This window comes from Mustela nivalis, assembly GCF_964662115.1.
Source record: "Mustela nivalis genome assembly, chromosome: 1".
NCBI lineage: Eukaryota > Metazoa > Chordata > Mammalia > Carnivora > Mustelidae > Mustela > Mustela nivalis.
In genome coordinates, this window is record NC_139020.1 from 92214386 (window position 1) to 92240889 (window position 26504).

General features: G+C 35.8%; 1 protein-coding gene across 1 annotated transcript in view; it reads left to right on the top strand.

Annotated features, from left to right (window-relative positions):
• The window catches only part of PRKCI (protein kinase C iota), a 67238-nt gene that overhangs the window by 22583 nt on the left and 18151 nt on the right, over window positions 1–26504 (top strand). The window contains exons 3-10 of the mRNA XM_082742130.1: window positions 9458–9547; window positions 11442–11492; window positions 14692–14777; window positions 15434–15574; window positions 18699–18753; window positions 20052–20110; window positions 25791–25967; window positions 26407–26504. Coding sequence (XP_082598256.1) covers window positions 9458–9547; window positions 11442–11492; window positions 14692–14777; window positions 15434–15574; window positions 18699–18753; window positions 20052–20110; window positions 25791–25967; window positions 26407–26504 — 757 coding nt within the window. The remainder of the gene's footprint in view (window positions 1–9457; window positions 9548–11441; window positions 11493–14691; window positions 14778–15433; window positions 15575–18698; window positions 18754–20051; window positions 20111–25790; window positions 25968–26406) is intronic.

Below are 26504 nucleotides of genomic sequence, written 5' to 3' on the forward strand. Positions count from 1 at the left end.
ACTGGCTGACTTAGAGAAGTCCTCAAGCCCTTCTTTCTCTTTTGGCCTCTGCCCCAACTCTGTGCTCCAGGCATTCTGTCCGGGAAACTCTGCCTGCTGCCATTTATACAGCAGGCCGTGTAGATGCCTGAAAGGCAAGGGGATCAGACTGGGGCCCACCTGGAAAAAATCCCTTGCAGTGGTAGGGTGGAGATGAGTTGAGAGGTGAGACAAGAGGGGCCATAAGATGCTGACTGGTCACCAGAGATCCGAAACTCCAACTTACGCTCTGGTCTGTGGGAAGGTCTCTTCGTTGGCATCCCCGCCTCCAGTTGCATTTTAAGGGGTAACTACCATCATAGGAAAAGTTTATAATTCAGACTGTTTCTCACTTACATCCCTTCATCTCCAGGGAACTACTAATCTGGTTTTCTGTCACTATTCTAAATATATAAATAACAAAATGCAGTGTTTTCATGTGTTTTTTAAATTCATATAAATCATACTAGCACATAATTTGAAACTTCCCCCTTTTCTACTGGACATATGTCTTGAAGTCTGTTCATGTGCCTAGAGAACTAGTATACTTCTTTTTAAAAATTCTTTTTTTTATTGTGGTCAAATATACCTAACATAAAATTTTAACTTTTGTTAAGTGTACAATTCAGGGACATTAAGCATATTCACAATTTTATGCAACCATCTTCCTTTACCATATTCTAGAATCTTTTTATTGTCCCAAACAAACTATACTTATTAAGTAATATTTCCCCTAATTGAATTTTTTTTTTTTTTAGATTTTATTTATTTATTTGACAGAGAGAGATCACAAGTAGGCAGAGAGGCAGGCAGAGAGAGAGAGGAAGAAGCAGGCTCCCTGCTGAGCAGAGAGCCCGATGCGGGACTCGATCCCATGACCCTGAGATCATGACCTGAGCTGAAGGCAGCGGCTTAACCCACTGAGCCACCCAGGCGCCCCTCCCCTAATTGAATTTAAATTAAAAACAACAACAACAACTCTGGGGCACCTGGGTGGCTCAGTGGGTTAAAGCATCTGCCTTCGGCTCAGGTCATGATCTCAGGGTCCTGGGATCAAGCCCCACATTGGGCTCTCTGCTCAGCAGGGAGCCTGCTTCCTCCCTTCTCCCTCTGCCTGCCTCTCTGCCTACTTGTGATCTCTGTCTGTCAAATAAATAAATAAAACCTTAAAAAAAAAAAAAAAACCTCCACCTTTTCACCTCCTCCAGCTCCTCTCCCTCACATGCTTTTCTTAGACTAACTGTCTCTATGAATTTGTCTTTCTGTCCCTATAAATTTCTCTGTGAAAATAGATTTCTGGCTTCCTGCTCTCTAGGTCACCTTTGTTTTTGAAAGATAATTTTGCTTGGCAAATAATTTTTTAAATTTATTTTAATTTTTTTTTTTGCATTCTGTACACTGTCTTCTAGCTTGCATTGTCTCTGATGCAAATCTGCAGTCAGTGACCTTTGTGCTTCTCTATGTAATATATCTCTTTGGCTGCTTTTAAGATTTTTCTCTCTATAATTGGAAAAATTTTGGCCATTATCTCTTCAAACAATTTTTTTTTCTGTCACCAGACCCCTCCTTTAGGGACTCCAATTACAGGTATGTTAGTTCTCCTGAGGTGTCATAAAGCTCACTAATGCTCTGTTCCTTTTTTTCTCCCCCAGTCTGTTTCTCTGCTTTTCATGTTCGTAGTTTCATTGCTTCCTAAGTTCACCAGTCTTTTCTTCTGCCATTAATCTCACCTACTATAGTTCAATTTGGGCCTTTATGTTCCATCTTTACTTGACATGCCCAATATCTACAGCTTCGTGAGCATATTGGATATAACTATAATAACTTTTAATATCCATTCCTACAAATTCTTTCATCTTTCAGGGTCTGTTCCAGTTGATTGATGTTTCTCCTGGCGTGGTTCGTATTTTCCTGCTTCTTCATGTGCCTGGGTCTGTTTTACTGGATCCTGGATATTGTGACATTGGCAATGGATATATTTGTATTTTTATGAATATTTCTGAGTTTTGTTTAGGGATGCATTTAAGTTACTTGGAAACAGTTGATCCTTTGTTGCTTATTTCCATCTCCTGAATCTTTTTTTTTCACTTGTTTTGTGTAGTTTTCTTCTGTTTCAGGTGGAGGGTTGAATCCAGTTCCTATTACCTCATCATCTCCAGAAGTGGAAGTTGAGGATGGGCAGCTTGATAGGATAGCATATGCTTCTGTAACCACTGATTTCCACCTTCTAGAAAAGCAAGCCAGAAGCCAGAGTCCACTGCTTTTGTGATTGGGCCTAATATTGAAAGGATGGCCATTTAAACACTCTAGCATTCTTGGAAACTTTTTGCAAATCTATATTTTAAGCAATGCAGCCCTTCAGAGCAGGGAGTGCAGGAGCTTTCACAAGTAGTATGTAGTGTTCTGAACCCAGTTTCCAGAGGGGGGATGGCAGTAGGATGGTTCAGCGGGAACGGGGAGTTTGTAAATCTACAGCCTACTCAGGCATCCGGGAGAGGACTCTGGTGATACTACCTCAGGCAAATGTGAACGGTTGCCAACTTTGGTTGTAGGCTGCCTTGATTCTCTTAAGTGTCGGCACTGAATTGAGTCATGTGCTGAAATACCTAATATAACTAGAGTTATATATATGTTTCATTTTTTAAAAAATATTTTATTTATTTATTTGACAGAGAGAGATCACATGTAGGCAGAGAGGGAAGCAGGCTCCCTGCTCTGCAGAGAGCCTGATGTGAGGCTCGAGCCCAGGACCCTGAGATCATGACCTGAGTTGAAGGCAGAGGCTTAACCCACTGAGCCACCCAGGTGCCCCTATGTATGTGTTTTAAGTTCTGCATCTTGTCAGGTTATCTAATAAATAACTGAGTCTTACATATTTATCAAACACCTGAGGTCCAGTGCCCTAATTTTCTTCTTTCTTTTCATAGGTGAAAGAAAATGTAGATATAATGAAAGAAAGACTTGATCTGCTGGTTATAATACACACATTTTATTACCTTGAAATTCATTGACTATAGCAGATCTCACTCTGGCTGTATGTCTGTTTCAGGAGGTGAATTTGGACTTTAGTAATAGAGGGGGCTTTGAGAAATAGCTTTTTTTCCTATCTTTGTTTCATGATGATTCTTCATGGAATGTTTTACTTCTGAGTTACGTGTCCTACTTTATCAGGCATGAAACAGTTGGCCCAAAAAGGTAATACTTGAACCACAGATAAAAACAAAATAGACTTGAGTATACGTAATGTCAGTAATTAACTCCTCTTTTCACACCTGTGATTTTTCAAAAGTATCAGTCTCTAGGTAAATACTGAATACAGGTACTTCACCCAGTCGAGGTTTCAACCAACAGCAAGCAGGTACTAGTCTTGCAAAAAGACAGTGTCTAGCAGAAGGGAAGGATTGATTTTAAAATATGGTTGTAATGATACTTTTAACAATAGTTAATTCCATCCATGGCATTTAGTCAAAGCACAATAATAAAAGCCATATGTATAATGGACCAAGCATACCATGAATCATTTTAAATATATGATCTTCAGTTTTCCCATTATCCTCACAATATAAATAATAGGCCTCTGCAGAGAGAGAGATAGATATGTGTGCAGAGACATATATATGTTATATATATATGTTTTTAAACAATGAGAATATAGGTGTTCCTATATATATACATATATATGTATATATATAGCCCATGCTCATTAGCATTCACTACCTATTTCCCCTAAGTTCTTTACCCACTGCAGCCCTCATATATATGTGTGTGTGTATATATATATATATATATAGTAACACCTATGTTCTCATTGTTTAAAAACAACCTGAGCTAAGTTTAAATGTATTTGCCAGCATGGATTCAGTTTCCTCACCTGGAAAATTGGAAATGAAGTGTTAATTAAATTTTAGACTCAATCTATTTCTAGAATTCTTTGAGTATTTCATTATTTAGAATTAATTTAGTCAGTTGGCTTGTTTAACTGGAATGATTTACACACTCACTGATATGTGAAATTTTTATTACTTTTTAAGTTGCTTTTTTATTTTTGGCCTATACTTAAATCTACTGTAGAAACAAGTTTTTTTTTTTAAGCTATATCAAAAATGGTATATAATTAAATTGACTTTCACTTTCATAAATGTGGCAAAATGGGAGAAATTTGGATAACTGAGAAAGTGAATCTGTGAATGAATTACTTTATTTCTTTGAGGCAAACTAAGACAGACTTTGCTTTTGGACTAGAATTTTCTTTGCTGTCAGACTCACATTATAAAAACACTGCATTACGTAAACATTTTTTCTAAAACAGCTTCATTGAGATATAATTTATTATTTAAAGGAGTTTTTAATATATTCACAGAGTTACACAACCGTCACCATAATCAATTTTAAAACATTTCATCACCCAAAAAATAAATCCCATGCTCATTAGCATTCACTACCTATTTCCCTCTAAGTTCTTTACCCAATGCAGCCCGTAGACCTAGGTAACTACTAATCAACTTCATGTTTTTCTTTCTTCCTTTCTTTCTTTTTTTAAGATTTTATTTATTTATTTGAAAGAGAGAGAGCATGAGAGGGTAGAGGTCAGAGGGAGAAGGAGACTCCCCACCGAGCGGGGAGCCTGATGTGGGATTTGATCCCAGGACTCCAGGATCATGACCTAAGCCAAAGGCAGTTACTTAACCAACTGAGCCACCTGAGGGGCCCCAACTTTATGTTTCTATAGATTTGCCTAATCTACACGTGTCATATGAGTACTTGTTCAATTAACAGACATTTGGGTAATTTCCATTTTTTGGCTGTTATGAGTAGTACTACCACTATGAACATTTAGTTACAACTTTTTGTGTGGCCATATGTTTTCATTTCTCTGGATATATACCTAGGAGAAGAATTGCTGGGTCATATGGTAACTATGTTTAACCTTTTGAGGAACTACTAGACTGTTTGTTGAAGTGGCAGCACCATTTTACATTCCCATCAGCAGTATATATGGATTGATCCTCACCAGTACTTGTTATTATCAGTGTATTGAGTGTTGATCCAAAAATGGTGTATCTATGTAACCTGGTTGAATCATTTTGACTCACTATTTTTTATCTAGCATCTTTAAGATATTAATAACACCAAGTTAAAGACTGAATGTATGAGAGAACCAATCTTTCTTTTATGTAAATTATACTCAGTCAGAAAATAAATCAGAAGAAAAGATTCCATCCATAGTAACAATATGATTTTTTTAAAATCTAGGGGTAAACTTTAAAGGAATGTGAAGAACCCATGTAAAGAAAACTGAAACAAAAACAACAGGATTCCATAAGCAAAACCTTAAATGAATGGGGTTAGGAAGAAGTATCGTGTAAAATGAGAACTCCCTGCAGATAAATCTATAAAGACCATGACCGCCCCCCCCCCCAATTCTAATAGGATTTTTAAAAAACTGACAATTTCATTTGGAAAAATAAACAGGAAAATTCTGAAAAAGGAAATGTAAAGAGGTAAGAATTACTCTAATTTTATGTTGAAAAACACCATAATCACAGATAAAAGAGTAATAACAGCTGACAGAAAATACTTGTAACATTTCCAGAGAGTTGGTATCTCTAATATAAAATAATTAGGTAAAAAAAAAAAAGATGAAAAATCTACTTAAAGAAATGTAGATAGCTAATTCATAAATGACAAAAAAAAAAAACTAAAAAATTACTAATAGTTAAAAAAACCAAAGATTTGAAAATAAGACATTTTCACTACCAGATTAGAAGATAATTAAAATTTAATAATTACTTATAGGGAGTTAGGAAAGATACACTGTTATATATATGATAACCTTTTGGAGTTCCTGTCATTCTAAAATTTGTCATTCTAAATTCTAAATTTAAATTCTAAATTCTAAATAATTGCCAAAATTTTAAATGGGGGCACTTTATTTTATTTTTTAAAGATTTATTTTAGAGAAGGAAAGAGCATGAGCAGGGAGAGGGGCAAGGAGGGTACAGAAGGATAGGGAGAGAATCTTAAGTAGATTCCACGCTGAATGTGGAGTCCATCACATGGCTTGATCTTACGACCCCGAGGTCACGATTTGAGCTGAAACTGAGAGTAGGACAGCCAACCAGCTGAGCCACCCATGTGCCCCAAATGGGCACACTTTAATCAATCCTACTTGTAGGAAATCATCATGAAAAGTTATTCAAATACACAAATACTTAAAGAATATTTGCTGTCTTATTCACTAATAAAAAAGACTGACATACTGATACATGCTACAACATGGAGGAACCTTAAAAACGTGCTCAGGGAGGAAAGAGGGACACGAATGACCACATATTATATGATTCCATCTATATGAAATGTCCAGAAAAGCCAAATCTATAGATGCTGAAAATAGTGGTTATTTAGTGGTTGCCTAGGTCTGGCAATAGGAGGAGAGGTTGGGGGAAACGGAGAGTGACCACTATGGGCAAGGGGCTTTTTTGAGGAGGAAATAATAAAAGTATTCTAAAACGGATTCTGTTGATAGTTAACAACTTGCAAACATACTGACAGCCATTGTACACTTCAAATGGGTAAATTGAATGCTTTGTGAATTATATCTCAATAAAACCTTTATTAAAAATTAGGTTATCCTAGGCTTTTCAAAAAGTGTGAAATATTACGTCCTTAGATAGGGCTGTTCAGAAGAGGTGGCATTTGTCCCGGGTCTTGTAAAGATTCACAGAATTTCAAGATTCAGCTTGAAAGATGGCTGTAAGGTGTTGATTCCATAACAACTCACCTCAGAGTATAGTAGCGTTAAAAAAAAGCCTGCCACTTTATTTTATAATCTCTCACACTTCTGCGAGTTGACTCGCTCTGCTGGTCTCACGAGAGGTCTCTCCTGCAGTGGCAATCAGAGGGCAGCTGGGTCTGGAGTCATGTGGAGGCTCACTGGGATGCTGGCGTAGTTGGTTCTCTCTCCCTTTTTGTGTAGTCTCATCACAAGGAGGCAGTATCTCATTGATTTTCACTTTCTTAATGATTAATGATGTTAAACATCTTTTCATGTGCTCATTGGCTATTTATACATCTTCTTTGGAGAAATGTTCGTTGTTTTTTTTTTCCCTTGCCTGTGGTTTTGGTGTCAAATCCAAGAAATCATTGCCAAATCCAGCGTCGTGAAGATTGCTCCTTATGTTTATGTTTTCTTCCAAGGGTTTTTATAGATTTAGCTCTTGCATTTAAGTCTTTGTTCCATTTTGAGTTAATTTTTATTTATGGTATGAGATAGAAGTTCAACTTTATTCTTTTGCATATGGTTACATTTGGATATTTTATATAAAATGAATTTTTGTTAGTCTTTATAGGTTTATAATGGTATTATGATCATATTAAGGAATTTTAATTTTAAGCTAAAGAGATTTATGCAGAATGATACTGTAGAAGTGAGTGGGTATGTAAGGGGAAGCCAGATTTGGTAATATGTGTGAAAATTTCCAAAATGAGGGGCGCTTAAGTGGCTCAGTTGTTTAAGTGTCTGACTCCTGATATCAGCTCAGATCTTGATCTCAAGGGTATGAGTACAAGTCCTGCATTGGCCTCCAGGCTGGGAGTGGAGCGAACTTTAAAAAAGAAAGAAAGAGAGAGAGAGGAAGAAAGAAAGAAAGAAACAAAAGGAAAGGAATTGAAAAGAAAAAGAAATTTTTCAAAATGAAAAGTTAAAATGGAGAGTTAGTAAACCAGGAGAATGGTGTTTAGAAACCTAGAGGCATGTTGGTGGAGGGATGGGGTAACTGGGTAACAGGCATTAACGAAGGCATGTGATAGAATGAACACTGGGTGTTATATGCAGCTGATGAATTACTGAACTCTATATCTGAAGCTAATGATACACTATATGTTAACTAATTGAATTTAAATAAAATAAGTTAAAAAAAAAAAAAAGAAACCTAGATGCCGAGTTTCTGTAAATAGTCAGTGGGCAACTTTGCTAGATACTATAGAGAGGTCCATTAGAGTAAAGACAGAAAAGGGGATTTAGCAGCTCTCTTCATGACTGTGGATATAGCACTTTTAGTAGACCATATGGACTAAAACTGGTTAGCAGAATTTTTGAGAGGATAGAAACATTGGAGAAAGCAAGGTGGAGTCACTCTTGATATTAAGAAAAGCTATTTCTAATAAACCTAAAGGATTATAAACCTCTGATTAAAATTACAAAAGAAAAGTATGAAGTCAAAAGCCAAAGGCCCCATCGTTCTTCCCCTTCTTCTCACCCACCCCCTCCAGTTTCAGTCTTCAGTTTGCTCTTGAGACGTGTGGCTACTGAATGAAGAGAATGGAACCTGAGTGTGTGGGAGATTGCTGAGAGGGAGACTCAAACATGCCTTTGCCTGAGAAGAGCTAGTGGAAGGAAAGAAAAATTGAAAACGGAACTGAAGGGGACTAATGGGATAAGGCCCAGAGAAGATAAAAGGAAGAGATTCCTTAAGGGAGTCTCCAAGTTGGAGAAAGGTACAGAGGTACTCATTTTTTTGAGCCTGGAGGACAGGAGATGGCTTCGGTTTTCTCTCTTGAGTAATAGACATAGTTCTCTGCGGAGAGTGATTGAGGTTTGGATAAGGTTGGTGGCATCTTGTGTGTGGTCACATTTGGTGTAACCACAGGAATGTGCAAAAGCACTGCCGTGAGGAGGACCCAGCTCAGGCTCCAGCTATGATCAAAATGACTTTTTCATTGAGGAATGCCATCATCTGGGGAGACGTGCCATCTCACTGTTGGCCAGGGATGACTCAGTTCTTTGGCTGGTTGATTAGGGAGGTGTTTCTCCCTTAACCTTTCTCTGGGTAAGTTTCCTAAAACTATGCATTCACGTTTGAAAGAGCTCAAGCAGGGCTCTCCGAGGTCTGGAGTACTCTAGTAGCTGTGCTTCTTCTTTGTGAGCCTCTTGGGTAAGGAAAGACTCACAGGTGAAGGAACATTTTGACAGAATGATGACATTATGGCAGTGAAACCACTTTCACTTCCTTTTTTAAAGAGGAAGGTAACAGAAATCTTGTCCCTGGCCATTAGTCATCTTGTAGTAACAGTCCAAATGTGGTCAGGGTAGATTCCATTTGGTGTATTCTGAATATCTATGTTATTGAGAATTAAATGGTTTTTGTATGTATCAAATTGGGTATTGATGAGCCTCATGTAATATTTTGTAGAAATAAAAATGGAATTTTGTTACCCACTTTAGAAAACAGAATTGTCTAAATATCTAAAATTTGTCCTTGCCAAATACTTGTCTATCTGTGTGTGTGCGTGTGTGTGTGTGAGGAAATTGTTTTTCTCAAGATTTTATATAAAGGCAATTGGTTTTGCTCAAGATTTTATGTACTAAAAATTGCTTATTAAACATTACATTTTAGAGGGTTTAAAAGGTGAGCTTTGCTTTACTTTTTATATTTTTTAGGAGACCCGTGTACAGTATCATCTCAGTTGGAGTTAGAAGAAGCCTTTAGGCTTTATGAGCTAAACAAGGATTCTGAACTCCTGATTCATGGTAAAGAAGTAGTCATTTCTTACTCTTCTAGAGCTCCAATTTTTTTTAAAAACTCTATATTCTTGACATTTTAAAACATAATCCTGATGTCATTTTCTTAATCTCTACTCTCATTGCTATGTGACTGCTCATATTCAGTAGTTTCTCATATGCTAGAGAAAATAAAATCAATCATCTTAGACTCCTGGAAAATTTGTTATTTGGGTATGCCTTCATGGATATTAAATTGATCTTCTCTCAAGTGTTTCACCTCAAAGTTTAAGAGAGAATTTAAAATTGAGTGCCTAGTAGGATTCTCCTGAGTCATTCCCTTGCAGTTTTGTAATGTATGCAAATAATGATCTCCAAAGAGAAGGTACCTGAAATGTCCTTTCTTTTATTTGAGGGTTAATAGTGAAACTATTTGCATAGTCATAGAGATTACTGTGTTAAACATCTGCAGGCCCACAAGCTGGCTAGTGGTAGAGAAGAAGAAAAGAAACTCAGCCATCATGTAATGGTGCATTGTAGACCAGGGTATAGAATCTAGGTATTCCGCTTCCAAGTCTATGTTCTTTTCATTCTACTATGCTACCCCTCAAATTTTTTATGTCCTGTAAAACCCACTTAATATATCACCTTTCACTGCAATCCATCGGCAATATTTCATGTAATATTTTTAGGAGGCCAAATCTAGAGAACTCTTTAAAACTTGAGCAAATGTAAATTGCCCGTAAGTATAGTGAGTCAACACCTTGTTATTATTCCCTTATACTTTTCTTTACAGTGTGTCTTTTAAAAATCAGTAGCTGGATATTGTCTACCTTCATAGTTTGAGATAGTGACTCCTAAGGGATCTGTAATCTAATTGGTTGAGGTCCTAGCAGAATGTCAGAAGTCATCCATTTTTGGAGTCATTTCTTTCTAGAATAAAACTGCAATGAATGTTGAAAGAAGTGATTGATCAGGAGTATTAAACAGTTTGTTTTAAGTTTTTGTTATTTTTATACCATAGCACAACTGAAGTTAGCTTATATTTCAACTTTTAAGAATATATAAGGACCCATACTTCTCATACTTTGTGTTTTTTTAAGCCATGTCCTTTTGTACACCACAGACTACAAATAGTTGACTAGTTCATAAATATACTGTCTTTATTTTCTATCTCTTTATGAAAATGGCCTGAATTAACATGTTTATAAATTTGTAGTTCCTAAGATAAAAAGTATATTTTTTGGATTTGGGTAATCTTAGTTCTGTAAATTTTTTCCTAAATTCAGTATACATTTTTTAAGAACTGTAATGGTTTGTGTTCATATTTGTATACATTTTCTTTCTTTCTTTCTTTCTTTTTTTTAAGATTTTATTTATTTATTTGTCAGAGAGAGAGAGAGAGAGAGCACAGGCAGGCAGAATGACAGGCAGAGGCAGAGGGAGAAGCAGGGTCCCTGCTGAGAAAGGAGCCTGACCTGGGACTCAATCCAGGACACTGGGATCATGACCTAAGCCGAAGGCAGCCACTTAACCAGCTGAACCACCCAGGCGTTCCTGTATACATTTTTCTAATTCAGTTTTAGTTATTCATTTTAGCAAACTTGACAGTACGACAAAGATTTAAGGAAATAGTTCAAGGTTTTTCTAGGGGCAAAAACATCAATTAGTAACATAATAGGGACTAGTGTGATAATTTGAGCTTCTAATGCATTTGATTTTGGCTCTTAACTTTTATGAAAACTTTTTTCATATAGACCGAATAAACCAATCCCTTGAAAAAATATTACTGACTGCGTGCTAAATATCTTGTGTCAAGAGAGGGTTAGGTTGAAATTTAGGTCAATTTTTTTGATTTAGAATTTTTCTATGTAATTTGTATGTTTTCAATTTTCTATATTAATTTTAATTTCTTTTCTTTTAGTCTTCCCTTGTGTACCAGAACGTCCTGGAATGCCATGTCCAGGAGAAGACAGTGAGTGTGTATTTACTTCATATCTTTGAACGTAGAGTTATTTATGGCATAAAGGCACAAGTGAAAGGAAATCAGAACTAGAACTTTTAGTCCATTTCATTTCTTTTCCATTCTTCAGTCTAATTTAGGCTATCCTAGCAACTGCCTAAATTCTCCACTTTTGCCAGATGAAAATCAGGCAGCTTTTAGTTACAAGTTACTGACATGAATATCTGTTTTACATTTGAGAGGAAAATAAGTGAATTTTAAGTCATGTTTCTTCCTAATTTTTAATTTTGGAAATTTTCAAACCTATGGAGAAGTGAAACAACATTGAAAACAAAGACACAAAGATATCCTTTGCCTTCATTGACCAATTATTAAGATTTTCTATGTTTGTTTATTTCTGCATCTGTATGTGTTCACACATAGACATACATGTATATACATAAGGAACATGCTTGTTTATTTTTATTTTTTTTGTGTGTAACATTTGAAAGTAACATGATGCTTCCTTTCTAAGTACTTGAAAATGCATAGTTAGCAATTGTTAGGGATTTTCTTTTCAATGTCTCGGCTGATAGTTACCATTAGTAAAAAGAACTGAAAGAGCAAACAACTATCTGGTCTGATGGAACTTAAATATGTAAACTTATTTATGATCATAAGTTACTGCTTTTGATATTTTGTATAGCTTATTAGTTGTGGATATTACTCATTTTCATTTGTGGTTTCTGCACATATGCATGACTTTACAAGAATTGTGATAAGTATTTTCCTTTGAATTAAATGAAATAGTTTTAAAATTGAAGTTCCGTGACTTTTTTTTTTTAAGATTTTATTTATTTATTTGAGAGAGAAAGAGAGAGTGAGTGCACAAGCGGGGGGAGGGGCAGGGAAAGAAGGAGAAGCAGACTCCTGACTGAGCAGGGAGCCTGACATGGGGTCAGGATCATGACCTGAGCTGGCAGTTAAGGCAGACGCTTAACTGACTGAGCCTCCCAGGCGCCCCAGTTCTGTGACTCTTCCTGCAACTTGCTGAAGAAAAATAAAAGAGATATGAATATTTATATAGAGAGTTGAATGTACTATTTAGGAAGATGGGGAAATTTAAGGAAGTAGGTAGAACCCTGAAGTAGTAGTGAAAAATGTAGGTCTGAATTCAGAGAATATTTCCCAGAGTTCCAATGATGGATGGATCAAAGACTGAGCCACCCAGGTGCCCTTAGGTTAAGATATAATTAACAGAAATTTTCTGCCTTGGTTACTCCTAACAGAATAAATAAATAAAAATAAAAGTATCTGTATTTAAGGTTCTAATTTAGAGCATTTCACTAGTTTTTTCTATCTTAATTTTAAATGGTAAACCCAGTGCTACATCGGCTTTAAAATATGAGTTTAGAAACCTAATGGAATCTTTCTACAGTATTAACTATCACTGTGGAATGTTAATAGTAATGACTAATAGGCAATATATATAATAGTGATTGACTTAACCAAAGTTACACAGGTCAACTAGATTTGGTCTTAGGGAAGCTCTTTGTTTAGAAAATGTATTAATATAAAAACCTTGATTAAAGATTAATGGGGAGGGGCACCTAGGTGTCTCAGTTGGTTAAGCCTCTGACTCTTGATTTCCAGCTCAGGTCATGATGTCAGGGTTATGAGATCAGCCCCACTTTGGCTCAGTGCTGGGTATGAAGCCTGCTTAAGATTCTCTCTCTTCCTCTCCCTCTGCCCCTCTCCCCCTCTTAAAAAAAAAAAAAGAAAAATTAGTGGGGAAGATAACATTCTTGTGGTTACAGAGTATCCCCTTTAGAGCATCTATGAAAAGTAAAATGTACCTTTACAGTGAAGAGAACAAGCAGTCACTGCCTTTAACAGAGTGATTGAACTGGGAGTCAGCAATCTGACATTTTTTTTTTTTTAATTTTACTTATTTATTTGACAGAGAGAGGGGGAGAGATCACAAGTAGGCAGAGAGGCAGGCAGAGAGAGAGGGAAGCAGGCTCTCTGCTGAGCAGGGAGCCCGATGCGGGACTCAATCTCAGGACCCTGCAATCATGACCTAAGCCGAAGGCAGAGGCTTAACCCACTGAGCCACCCAGGTGCCCTGCATTTGTGTATCTCTTAATGTGATACCACAGGCAATATATATCACCTTTGTATTATTTTTGCCAAAAGTATTTGATACTGATTCTAATGAGGAAGCAGACAAATGCAGAATGTAGGACATAATATAAGACAACTGCCTGGACTCCTCTTTTTTTTTTTTTTTTTTTAAACAACATCACAAAGGAAAAACAGCAAATATGGCAACATGACTGTTTCAGCCTACATTCAAGAAACTAAAAAGGTATAGCAACCAAAGGCAATGTTTGAATCTTGCTTGGATCTTGGAGAGAAAGAGAAAGCTATGAAAGATACTTTGAGGGCAAATAGGGCGATTTGCATATGAGCTATTAGGGGATATTGAATTAATGTTGATTTTCTAAGACATGGTAATGGTGTTAGGGTTAAATAGCATTAGGAGAAACACCCTTAAATTAATCTAAGGCAGTAAGTGGATAGTTAGGTATTTAAGGGTGAGATGCTATGTCTGCAACTTACTTTTAAAGGATGCAGACAAAAGGAGAGGAAAGCAAATGCGGCATAATGTTAGGTATTGGTAAGTCTGCATGAAGGATTAACTGTTCATTGTTCTAGGCTTTCAGCTTTTCTGTAGGCTTAAAATTGTTCAAAATTAAAACTGGGGGGAAATTTTTTTTTAAAGATTTTATTTATTTTATTCTTGTAAGAGAGAGCACAAGAGAGTGAGAGGGGGTGGAGGTGGCATGTAGGGGCAGAGGGAGAAGCAGACGCAGGGTTTGATCCAAGATCCTGAGATCGTGACCTGAAGTGAAGGCAGACGCTTAACCAACTGAGCCACCCAAGTGTGCAAAAATTGGACGGGGGGGGGGGGGATTAAAAGACAGAAAAGCCTTAATAGTAATTTTTAATACACTTTTGCTCCATAGGCTTTGTTTTCATTAATTCCTTGGTGAATCTGTTTTATTTCTTCACTTTCAGGGTTTTATCAGAATATTTTTTTTCTTAAAAAAAAAAAGAATATTTGTTTCTTAAAGTGAATATCATGAAAGAAGGTCACAGACTTAATTATAAGAAGACTTTTATTCACACTTGCTCTTTTTCCTTTTTTTAACGTTTTATCTCTCTTTAGAATCTATCTATCGCAGAGGTGCGCGCCGCTGGAGAAAGCTTTATTGTGCAAATGGCCACACTTTCCAAGCCAAGCGTTTCAACAGGGTAAACCTTAGTTTGTAGAATGTTAATAACTTGAGATATCTGGTTTTTTTCTCCCTACTGTGAAGGAAGGGTAGTCTTCTTTTCCCTTTTAAAGGAGTCAGTAGGGTGACACGCTCCCATTTTGCTTGGGGCAGTATCTGTGTTATCCTGAGATAATTTTTAATAGCATCTCCTTTCACTCTTAAAAATACCTCTGATTGAATTGTACAGTTACCTTAGCTAAAAGAAAGTTGGCTTTTTTACTATAATTTTAGACAACCAGAAATAAGCAAAGTTTATTTTGCAAACCTTTTAATGTGATTTTAACTTTAACTGTTTCAGAAATAATAATTGCAAACCACTTATCTAGCTTTTACTAAGTACCAGGTGCTTTTCCAAATGCTTGACGTCTCTTGACCCATTTAATCTTTACAACAGCCTTGTGAATTAGGTACTACATATTTCTGTTTTATAGATGAAAAAAGCTGAGGTGTGGGGCAGCTAAGTAACCCCAGACAGGGGTCCATCTCACCCCCCTGAAATCATGCCCTGAGCCCAGATCAAGAGACAGACGCTTAACTGACTAAGCCACCCAGCTGCCCCTTATTTTCACTATTTTGGCAAATGATTATGACATTTTATTTGCTAATAAATTGCTGTTGAATTACTCTTTGCAGCGTGCCCACTGTGCCATCTGTACTGACCGAATATGGGGACTTGGACGTCAGGGGTATAAGTGCATCAACTGCAAACTCCTCGTTCATAAGAAGTGCCACAAACTTGTCACCATCGAATGTGGGCGGCATTCTATGCCACCGGTAAGGCACAACTGTCTTTTTTTAATAGAACATTTTCAGTAACACTGCTAGGATGGAGGGCTATAATGCACGGGTGGTAAGGAATCACAGTTAAACCCTGTTGATACAGAACCTAACTTTACAGTCCAGTTGACATATTGTGAGTTTTGGAATTATTATTAGAAATTTTGTTATGGTATGTAGCTAACTTTTTGATTTAATCTGCTACAGAATCATCAGGTTAAATTAGGTAGAGGTAGGCAGAACTATTTAAGAGCCTTTTTTTCTTCCTTAAGATAAACTCATTAGTTTGTAGCTCCCATTGTTTTAGCATCTACACTAAACAGAGATCAGGCAAGAATAATCAGAGGCTTCATGTTTGCTATTTAAAGTGTGTGATTACTGGGGAGATTTTGAATTTAAAGTTTTTATTTTCACTTTCTATTTTAAACATGCAGTTACAACATGTTCATTATAGAAAAAAAGGGGAATATAGATAAAGAAAAATTACATAAAAATCCCCTGTGAAATCTACTGTCTAAAGATAAATTGTCTTCTGATGTATATCCTTCCAGAACTTTTTCTGTACAAATGTATATGCATACTTAAAATTTTTCCATATAGGAAATTTCTATAAGGAAAAATTTTAAATATTTTAAGAGTCACTATAACAGTATAATGAACTTCCATATACCAGTCCCCCAACTTCAGTAGGTACCAGCTCATGACCAGTCTTAGTTCAGCTGCACCCCCACCCGTGTAACCTGCTTTCATCCTGTGTTATTTTGAAACCTAAAAGATAAGGACTTTTAAAAACGAAAAAGCAAATTCCTTATATCGAATATTCATCTAGGCAATGTTCAACATTCCAGTTGCCTCATAAATGTGAAAATTTTTAGTTTTCATTCTGAATCCGTATCTAAATGAAGTCCATATTTGCACTTGACTGATATGTGTCCTAGATATTTTCTCAACTTATTGATTCTTCCATTTCTCTGTCTCTCCGCCCCCCCTTAAAATTTAAATGTAGAAGAAATTATGTTGTCATTTAAAGTGTTGCAGTATTTTTCTCTTTGCTTCTCTATGGTTATGTTTAAAATGTTCCCTTGTCCTTTTTATTTTCTGTGTATTATAGTTGGATCTAGAAGTTTAATTAGATTCTGGCTTTTCTTTTTCTTTTTTAAAATTTTACTTATTTGTTAGAGAGCATAAGCGGGGTTGGGGGGGTAGGGGGTGGAGCAGGCAAAACAGGCAGAGGGAGAAGCAGGATCCCCGCTGAGCAAGGGAGCCTGATGCAGGGCTCTATCCCAGGACCCCGGGATTATGACCTGAGCTGAAGGCAGACACTTAACCAACTGAACCACCCAGGCAGCCCCCTGGCTTTTCATTTTTGGTTTTTATAGACTATTTTTGAGACTGCTTCATATAAGGTGGAGTGTTTATCAGAATGTGCTTAATGTTTGAGTCTCATTCTTTTAAACAAAAGTGAGATCATATATATACTGTTCTCTAACTTCTTTTTTTCACTTAACTGTATTTTGGTCACCTTTCCATATCTATCTATATCCTCTTCAATTTTAGCATAGTATTTGGTTACATATCTATGTCATAGTTTACTTAACCTTGTTCCTCATTATTTTATATTTGATTTGTTTTCTACATTTTCCTGTAAAGAAAATCATAGGACATTTCTGGTAAATAAATCTTATTATTTCCTTAAGAATCCAGAAGTAAATTACTGGCTTAAAGGATATGCATTTTTAAAAAGATCTGGATGCAGGGGTTCCTGGGTGGCTCAGTCGGTTAAGCAACTGACTCTTGATTTCAGCTAAGGTCATGATCTCAGGGTTGTGAGATTGAACCCTAAGCTGAGCTCCACATTGGTGGCTCTTTGGTATTAGAAGTATTTAGCTAGTTCATTTAAGCTCAGGAGTGGGTTTATCATTAGGGAGGTGAAAATTGCATCTTAAGGGAAAAAAAACTAGGCCAAAAATTGTGAACATAATTTATTTAGGCTACTGTGATATTCTTGAGTATTCTTAGGTGATGGAATGACCTGTGTAAATTTATAAATGTAGAAGGAAAGAGGGATAGAATTAGTGATTATTGATAATCACTAAATGCATTGTAAAATCCAGGAGCCAATCCAGACAGCCTTAAAATTTTAACTGTGTAAGGGGCGCCTGGCTGGTGCAGTCAGTAGAATGTGTGACTTTTTTTTTTTTTTTTTTAAAGATTTTATTTATTTATTTGAGAGAGAGAGCATGAACAGGCAGAAGCAGCAGAGGGAGAGGGAGAGGCAGGCAGGCTCCTCACTGAGCACGGAACCCAACGCAGGGCTTGATCCCAGAACTCTGGGATCATGACCTGAGCCCAAAGGTAGAGGCTTAACCCACTGAGCCACCCAGGCATCGCGAGAATGTGTGACTCTTCATCTCAGAGTTGTGATTTTGAGCCCCATGTTGGGTGTAGACATTACTTAAAAATAAAATCTTAAAAAAAAATTAAAACTGTCTTAACTAATGCTCCTTCTCAACTTTACCCTTTTTTTGTTGGTATTTGTTAAACCTGGGTCCAAAATTAATGAATTAGAACATTTTGGTTTGAATTAACATTTTTCCTGAGGTTATGGGCAGTGAGTTTTTTAAGTCAGTTTCTAGAATGTATTGCTTTTCTTTATTTGGATCACTGGCACTTTTGAGAATCTTCAGAAAAATGGGAAACCCACAAAATTTTAGATTTATAGACTCATCTTCAGACTCAACTAAGGAACTTAGGGACTAGAGCCTCCCTTTGCCAAAGATGTAAAGTGAATGTGTGGAGCTTATAGGAAGAATAGTATAGAAGAAACACAAGTCAAAGTAGATAGAAGTTCAATTTGATTTCTAATTGATGGTCTGAAGTTAGTTTTCTGTTTCTTCTGTTATCTGTGAAATGTGACTAGTATTATCTCATTCACGGGAATATTGCATGGTTTCATATAATTAAGCATAGTAACAGAGTTTTCATTTATTAAGTTCTATTCTTTCAAGTTTAAATTTTAATATGCTGTGTCGCGTCGAAATAATGTTTCTGAATTTATAGTGTTAGGACTGGGATTTAGAAAGAGCCTGCTAAGTTACTGTGTCTTTGGAAATGTTTGTAGGAACCAATGATGCCCATGGACCAGTCATCCATGCATTCAGACCATGCACAGACAGGTAAGAACGACACTGGCAGGAACTGTCATTCATCACCAAGTGTCATTTAAAGCTTCTTTAGGTGACGCTTCCGCTTAAGCTTGAAACCATTTATGTTCTTCCCAAATAAAAGTTAGCCCCATTTTGCAGTGGTACTCTCCATCATAATATTTAACATATACCTTTAGCATTTTAAGAAGACAACTATGTAAACTACAATAAAGGACTCTTTTCTCGGATTCAGATAAATTTATTCTGAGACTTTTTCTTAAATTGAGCAACCTAGCTTTTTCAATAATGAAAAGACATACTGTTTTTGTGGGTCATGTTGATTCTTCAGGTGATCTGTTTTTATTAAAAGCTTTATTATTAGAAGTAGAAATTATATAAAAGATACAGTATAGAAAATTCAAAAAAGATCATGTGATCTTCCAGAACCTTAAATATATATCTGTGAAATTTAGAGAGCAATTAATTGGACAGAATGTACTGATCTTGGATGAATCAAGAAAGGGAAGGCGAGGGAGTTTTTCTGGAAGGACGGAATGTACTTTCTTGTTCATACAAGAAGCTGGTTATATGAAACATGGGCTGTGTGTGTGTGTGTGTGTGTGTGTGGCCTGAAGTAGCTTTAAGGAATAGAAACCTAGAGTTCAGTCTTTGTCAGTTCTTTACTTGACCTATGTGGTATGGTAGTTAGGAACATTTTAAGTATGAAGGAAGTGAAGAGTAAAAACCAAGCGCCCCCTAACTCTGTGCCTTAGTCATACTGAAATAATTGAATAAGGTTTATGGAGTCACCCTTAGAGAAGGAACTGATTAATTTGTGAAGAAGAGAATTTTTTTTTTTTAAGATTTTATTTATTTATTTGACAGACAGAGATCACAAGTAGGCAGAGAAGCAGTGAGAGAGACAGGAAGGGAAGCAGGCTCCCTGCTGAGCAGAGAGCCTGACTTGGGGCTTGATCCCAGGACCCTGAGATCATGACCTGAGCCGAAGGGAGAGAGGCCTTAACCCACTGAGCCACCCAGGTGCCCCGAAGAGAAATATTTTTTAAATGCCAAAAATATTTGTTAAAATCAGTACTTGGTTGCAGTTGGTTATGGCTCTCCACTTTCATTAAAGATTAGGATTTAAGTCATAAATATATACAGTTTATTACTAGTAAGACAGATACTCAATTTTAAATAATGCAAACTTATTCTGAAATAAAAACTTAAGTCAAATCATGAAAACATTTTAAGTCAAACTCAGGTTAATGGGTGCTATGTTTTCTCCTTTTTCTTTTTTTTCCCCATGTTTGGGATTGGGTTTTCAGTAATTCCATATAATCCTTCAAGTCATGAGAGTTTGGACCAAGTTGGTGAAGAAAAGGAGGTAAGATAATTAGTTTTATTGTACATTACATCATCAGCTTTTTAATAAGACTCGACAGTTAAAAAATATGACAATTAACTTGCTTAGATTTTTAAATCATAATGGTAAAAATGCAGAAATGATGTTTAATGATGCTAGAGTTTTATTCTGATTTAATCTAATTATTCATTTCATTTAAATTAAAACTCATGAGATAAGTTCTTTTTTTAACAGGAGAAAATAAAATTCAATAGCATACTTTCTTTTTAAGATAGTAGAACCTATAAAGTATAATTAAGAATGAGGTTTAGAATACTTGGTAGTATTGATAAGACACATTGTAAATCCTACCATTTTATGGGCTAATTGTTTATTTGAAATATAAATGATTGATCATCTTGACTGCTACTATTTTTTCTATTAAACATTATATCAGCTTTTAAAGCAATAGGTTTTTAATTAAAATGATAATTTTTTTGAAAAAAAGCTTACAGTGAAAAAGATTTATCATGCCTCAACACCTTCCACTCCCACTTTGACTTCTGAGAGCAACTCTTTTTAATCATTTCTAATTGTGCCTATAACACTTATAACTCATTTTTCCAACTTTATATATTTTAAGCCATAAAGGTTTAGTTCACAGTACCTCCCCCCTTTTCCTTCTCTTTCCAGTGTTTGATAGGCGCATTATGTTTTACTCTCCATTACCTTTAAAAAAGCCCCAACTTTTTATCATGGAAAATGTAATTAAAGGTAAACAGAGTAGTATAACAAAGCCCCTGTATCCATTGCCCAGATAAAACAGTTATCAGTGTATGGCCAGTGTTGTTCGGTCTACCTACTTCCTTTGCTCCTGCATTATCTTGAAGTACATCTGTTGATTACATATTTAATCTCATATCTTAGTTTTTTGTTCTATGTAAGTCAATAAGCTTGACGCTCTAGCCATTCCTTCTCTTTCTTCCAGTTTTCCTTTTTTATGTGCATATTTATTTTTACATTGCCAAGGTTGTTAACGTTTACGATCTGTTCTGCAGCCACAACTACATCTTCCATATTTTGTTCACAGGTTGAATGAATCATTCAAAGAAGGAAATTCCTAATAATAAGGAATGAATTCTCTATTCTAACACCATGAATTGCTATAGTATTTCTTTCTTTTCAATCCTTGACACTTTTACAGCTTTTTGTTCTTTTTGGTTTCTGTTTATTGTTATTGATTGGTTTGTTTGTTTACCAAAGACTTATTTGCTTGTATCCTCAAGAGTTTTAATATTTTTTTAAGATTTTTTCTTATAAGTAACAGTCTATTGCACATCTTTTTTTTTTTTTTTTAAGAGGTTTTTTTGGGCTTTTTGTTTTGTTTTTTAAGATTTTATTTATTTATTTTACCGAGAAAGACACAGAGAAAGAGAGAACACAAGTCAGAGAGCAGCATAGGGAGAAGCAGGCTTCCTGATAAGCAGAGAGCCCGACACGGGCTTGATTCCAGGACCCCAGGATCATGACCTGAGCAAAGGCAGATGCTTAATGACTGAGCCTTTCAGGCGCCCCTTTTTAAGACTTTTATCATACAGTGAAGTATGCAAATCATGTCTATATAGATAAATGAGTTTTCATACACTTTGTAATGACCACCCTGACCAGAAAATAGGATCTACTAATATCCCAGAAGCTCATGTACTTTCTTCTAGTGACTAATGCTCCCTCCTCACTATAAGTGACCGTTGTCTTAATACCAGAGATTAGTTTTGCTTTTTCCCCAATCTTTATATGAATGGATTCATATAGTATGTATTTTTCTGTGTCTGGCTTCTTTCGCTCAGTATTGTGTTTGTGAGATTCCGTTATGTTTCACGTAGTAGTATTTCATTTATGTTCACTGTTGTTTCAATTTATCTATTCCACTATTGATTCCCCCCAATTGGGATTGGTACAATATACTGTTATGAACACTCTTATAAGTGTAGTTTGGTTCACATATATAAAGATTTCTGTTAGGTATATAATTAAGAGTGGAATTCCTGAGTCACATGTTACCGAACTTTAGTGGATAATTCCAAACAGTTTTGCAAAGTGCTTGTATTATTTTATACTTTCACCAATAATGTGTGTTTGATTGCTTCACAAATCTTTGTCAGCACTTTGTATGGTCTGTCTTTTTAATTTTAGTGAATCTGTTGAATGTGTAGTGGTAGCTCATTATAGTTTTTTTTTCTTTTAAAGATTTTTATTTATTTATTTGATAGACAGAAAGAGATCACAAGTAGGCAGAGAGGCAGGCAGAGAGAGGGGGGAAGCAGGCTCCCTGCTGAGCAGAGAGCCCGATGTGGGGCTCGATCCCAGGATCCTGAGATCATGACTTGAGCTGAAGGCAGAGGCTTAAACCACTGAGCCACCCAGGCGCCCCTCATTATAGTTTTTTAATGTGCATTTCCTTGCACAACTTTTCATATATTTATTGGCCATTTGGGTATCATCTTTAGTTAGGTGTCTGTTTTTTTTAAATGAGTGGTCTTTGTTATGTTGTTTTATAGGAGTTCTTTGTAATTTCTTGACATTATTAGCCTTTTATTGGTTATATATTGAAAATATATTCTTCCACTCTGTGGCTAGTATTTTCACTCTGTTAATGGCATCTTCTGATGAATAGACGTTCTTGATTTTTAAGGTAGTGAAATACATTCCTCTTTTCCTTTTTGATACTGCTTTGGGGCCTTTTTATTTTTTTATTTTTTTAATTTGACAGAGAGAGAGAGAGAGAGATTACAAGTAGGCAGAGAGGCAGGCAGAGAGGTGGGGAGGCAAGCGCCTTGATCCCAGGACTCTGAGATCATGATCTGAGCTGAAGACAGAGGCTTAACCCACTGAGCCATCCAGGCGTTTTGGATGGCCTTTTGAAATCTGTTTTTCCCAACGCTATTGAAGATATTGAAAAGGCTATACCTTCCCCCATTACTTTGCAAAGCTATCTCTTCATCAGTTTATTTATTTATTTATTTATTTGACAGACAGAGATCACAAGTAGGCAGAGATGCAAGCAGAGAGGGAGGGGAAGGAAGCAGGCTCCCTGTTGAGTAAGAGCCAGATGTGGGGCTCAATCCCAGGACCCTGGGACCATGACCTGAGCCGAAGGCAGAGGCTTAACCCTCTGAGCCACCCAGGTGCCCCTCATGTTAAAATATATCTTAATCTCTATTATGATTTCTTCTTTGGTCAGAGCATTATTTTCAAGTATACTGGTTTTTACATATTTGGAAAAAAAATTTTTTTTTTGAAAAAATTTTTGACTTCTAACTTAATTCCTCTATAAATCAGAAAATGCGTTGTATGTGATCTCTGCCCTTTGAATTTTTTTGAAATTTGCTTGGAGGCTAAGTTACATAAACATTAGTATATGTTCCATACATATTTTCTAATACAGTATGTTTTGTAGTTATTGAGTGTGGTGTTCTGTACAGGTCATTTAGGTCAAGATTATTAACAATGTTACTCCATTTCTATTGCCTCACTGACTATTCTTTCTCAACCACAAGGTTACATTGTGGATATGTCTGTTCCTTGTTTGTTTTGTTAGCTTTTGCTTTATATATTTTGAGGCCATGTTATTGAATACATACAAATTTAGAATCATAATACTTCTATTGGATTAACCCTTTTTTATCATGAAATATCCCTTTCTGTTTTTAGTAATGCTTTTTGCCTTAAAATTCTTATGTTAGGTAATTGCTATGTAACAAATAATCCCAAAATTTAGTGACTTAAAACAACAAGATTTATGTCATAGTTTCTATGTGTCAGGAATCCAAGCATGACTTATCTGGGCCCTTTGCCTCAGAATCACATACAGGCTACAGTCAAGGTGCTGGCAAGGACTGCTATTACCTCAAAGCTTGACTGGGGAAGAAGTTACTTCCATACTTATCTAATTGTTGACAGGATTCTGTCCTTGCCACATGGGCCTCTCTATAAGGCAGCTTATAACAAAGTAGCTTACTTTATTTCATCGGAACAAGTAAGCCGTAAGATCCAGAGAGTGTGAATGCCAGCAGAGCAGAACTCAGTCTTTGGTAACCTAATCTCAGAAGTGACATCCTATTGCTTTTGCATTATTTTTTTAATTACAAGCAAGTCACTACATCCAGCCCATACTCAAGGGGAGGGGATAACACAAAGGCATGAATACTAGCTGGTGGGAATCATTGGGGGACATATTAGAAGTCAGCCTGTCACAGTAGGCTACAATTACTTTGTCTTTTATTGGTTTAGCTACAACTATCTTTTGGTTAGGATCATGACCTGAGCTGAAGGCAGATGTCTAACCTACTGAGCCCTGTACTAGTGTTTTTAAATAGTCTTTATTTAGGTTTATCCACATTTTTTTCTTTTTGTTCTGCATTCCTTCCTGTATGTCTGTCCTTCCATATGAGATTCTCTTTCTTGAAGAACTCAATATTTCCTTTAGTGAGAGGCAACTAGTGATGGACTTCTTTAGTTTGTGTTTGTCTGAAAATGTTTTTATTTCACTTTCATTTTGAAGGCTATTTTTGTAGATAAGCAGCGTATTTAGATCCTTTGATGGTGACATACCACTGGTTTCTGCTTCTGCCTTGTTATTGATTCTATGAAGGTGTTGTGCTTTTGTTCCATGTCATTCTCTTTTACAGTTTACAGTTAACCACATTTAAAGCCTGTAGATTGCCTTATCTCCTTAACATTCTGTGCTTTCTTAATCTGCTCTAATCTGATTTCTTTCACTCCTCTTTATTTATCCTTATTACCACATCAGATTTTTATTTCTAGATTTTTGTAAATGACCCTTCTCTTGAAACATCACTTTCTTTCAGTTTTCATAATACTTTTTTCTTCTGATTTGCACTTGTTTTTCTTAAAATTTGGTCTTTGCTTTTCTTGATACTCTTCACTTGAGAAAATTCATACTTAATTCTTATGGGTACATCTGTTGATTATATGCAGAGGATTTTGCAGATATGTTAAAAAAGATTATCTTCCAGTGTTCTCTATAAATTACTAGAAGCCTAAGTTTCTAGTTTCTAAGTTTCTAGTTGTAAATGAATTTAAGGCTAATTTTAATCTAAGGCTACTGCTCATTCCAAAGGAGCCTTGGTACTGTGTAGAAAAAAATATTTTCTACTAGTTAAGCTGTCTCATGCTTGTTTTCTATCTGTAGCTTTTTTGAAAGTGTCTCTGTCGTCGCATTAGTTCAGATGTCTTATATCAAGCTTCCAGTAGACTCTTTAATCTTGATATCCCATTGTAGCTTGTATCTCAGGATGAAAAACCAAGCCTATTATCTCAATAGCTCTGTCAATCTTATCCTGTGTGCACACTTTGTTTTTCTGTTAGTAGTACCTCCAATCTCCAGGTCATCAAAGTTAGTGTCATTTTTAAAATTCATGTATCTTCATTGCCTCCAGACCCAAATTTTATCAGATCTTAAGATACCCTTTAACACTTCCCAGATTTCAACTTCCTGTGACTATCCCTCTGAGCTCAATTCATGAATTGATCCTACGTCCTGTGTAGTTAGATTATATCATTTGGAATGATGTAAGAAGAGAATTATTAAGAACTTAGAAGATATTTTAAAATCTTCTTAGGTATAATCAGGTGTTATAAATATAACGTATTACGCAAAATTTCTCCAGGCATAACTCTTTGATGTAAATGTTCTTGACAGGCAATGAATACCAGGGAAAGTGGCAAAGCTTCATCCAGTTTAGGTCTTCAGGACTTTGATTTGCTTCGGGTAATAGGCAGAGGAAGTTATGCCAAAGTACTATTGGTGCGATTAAAAAAAACAGATCGTATTTATGCAATGAAAGTTGTGAAAAAAGAGCTGGTCAATGATGATGAGGTAAGTACAATGATTTATTATTTCTGAACTGTTAAATTGGATTAAGTGTACTATTTTGGAGAAAACCTCAGTGTTTGTGTCTTAAATTTCAGTCTATTCTAAATAAATGCTTCAGACAGATTACATAAGATAGATTTAATGTAATGTGATGATTACTAGATTTTTAAAAAATCAAAATCAAACCATATTATTAACAAGGAAATGTACTGGAACTTTGTAAAAGTTTTCGTAGACCATTTCATAATATTGAAAGATTTATTGGTGGTGTTTTCTCTTTGTATGTAGGCTCTTGTTTCATGTTGTTTCATGAAAATCAGTGCTTTTGATATTTGGCCTAGTTAGTAATTACATTTATGGTAATTGAATTACTAAGAATAAATTTATCATAGTTTTCATTATAATTCAGTTTGACATAGATTTCTTTCATATTTTGAAATAGGATATTGATTGGGTACAGACAGAGAAGCATGTTTTTGAACAGGCATCCAATCATCCTTTTCTTGTTGGGCTGCATTCTTGCTTTCAGACAGAAAGCAG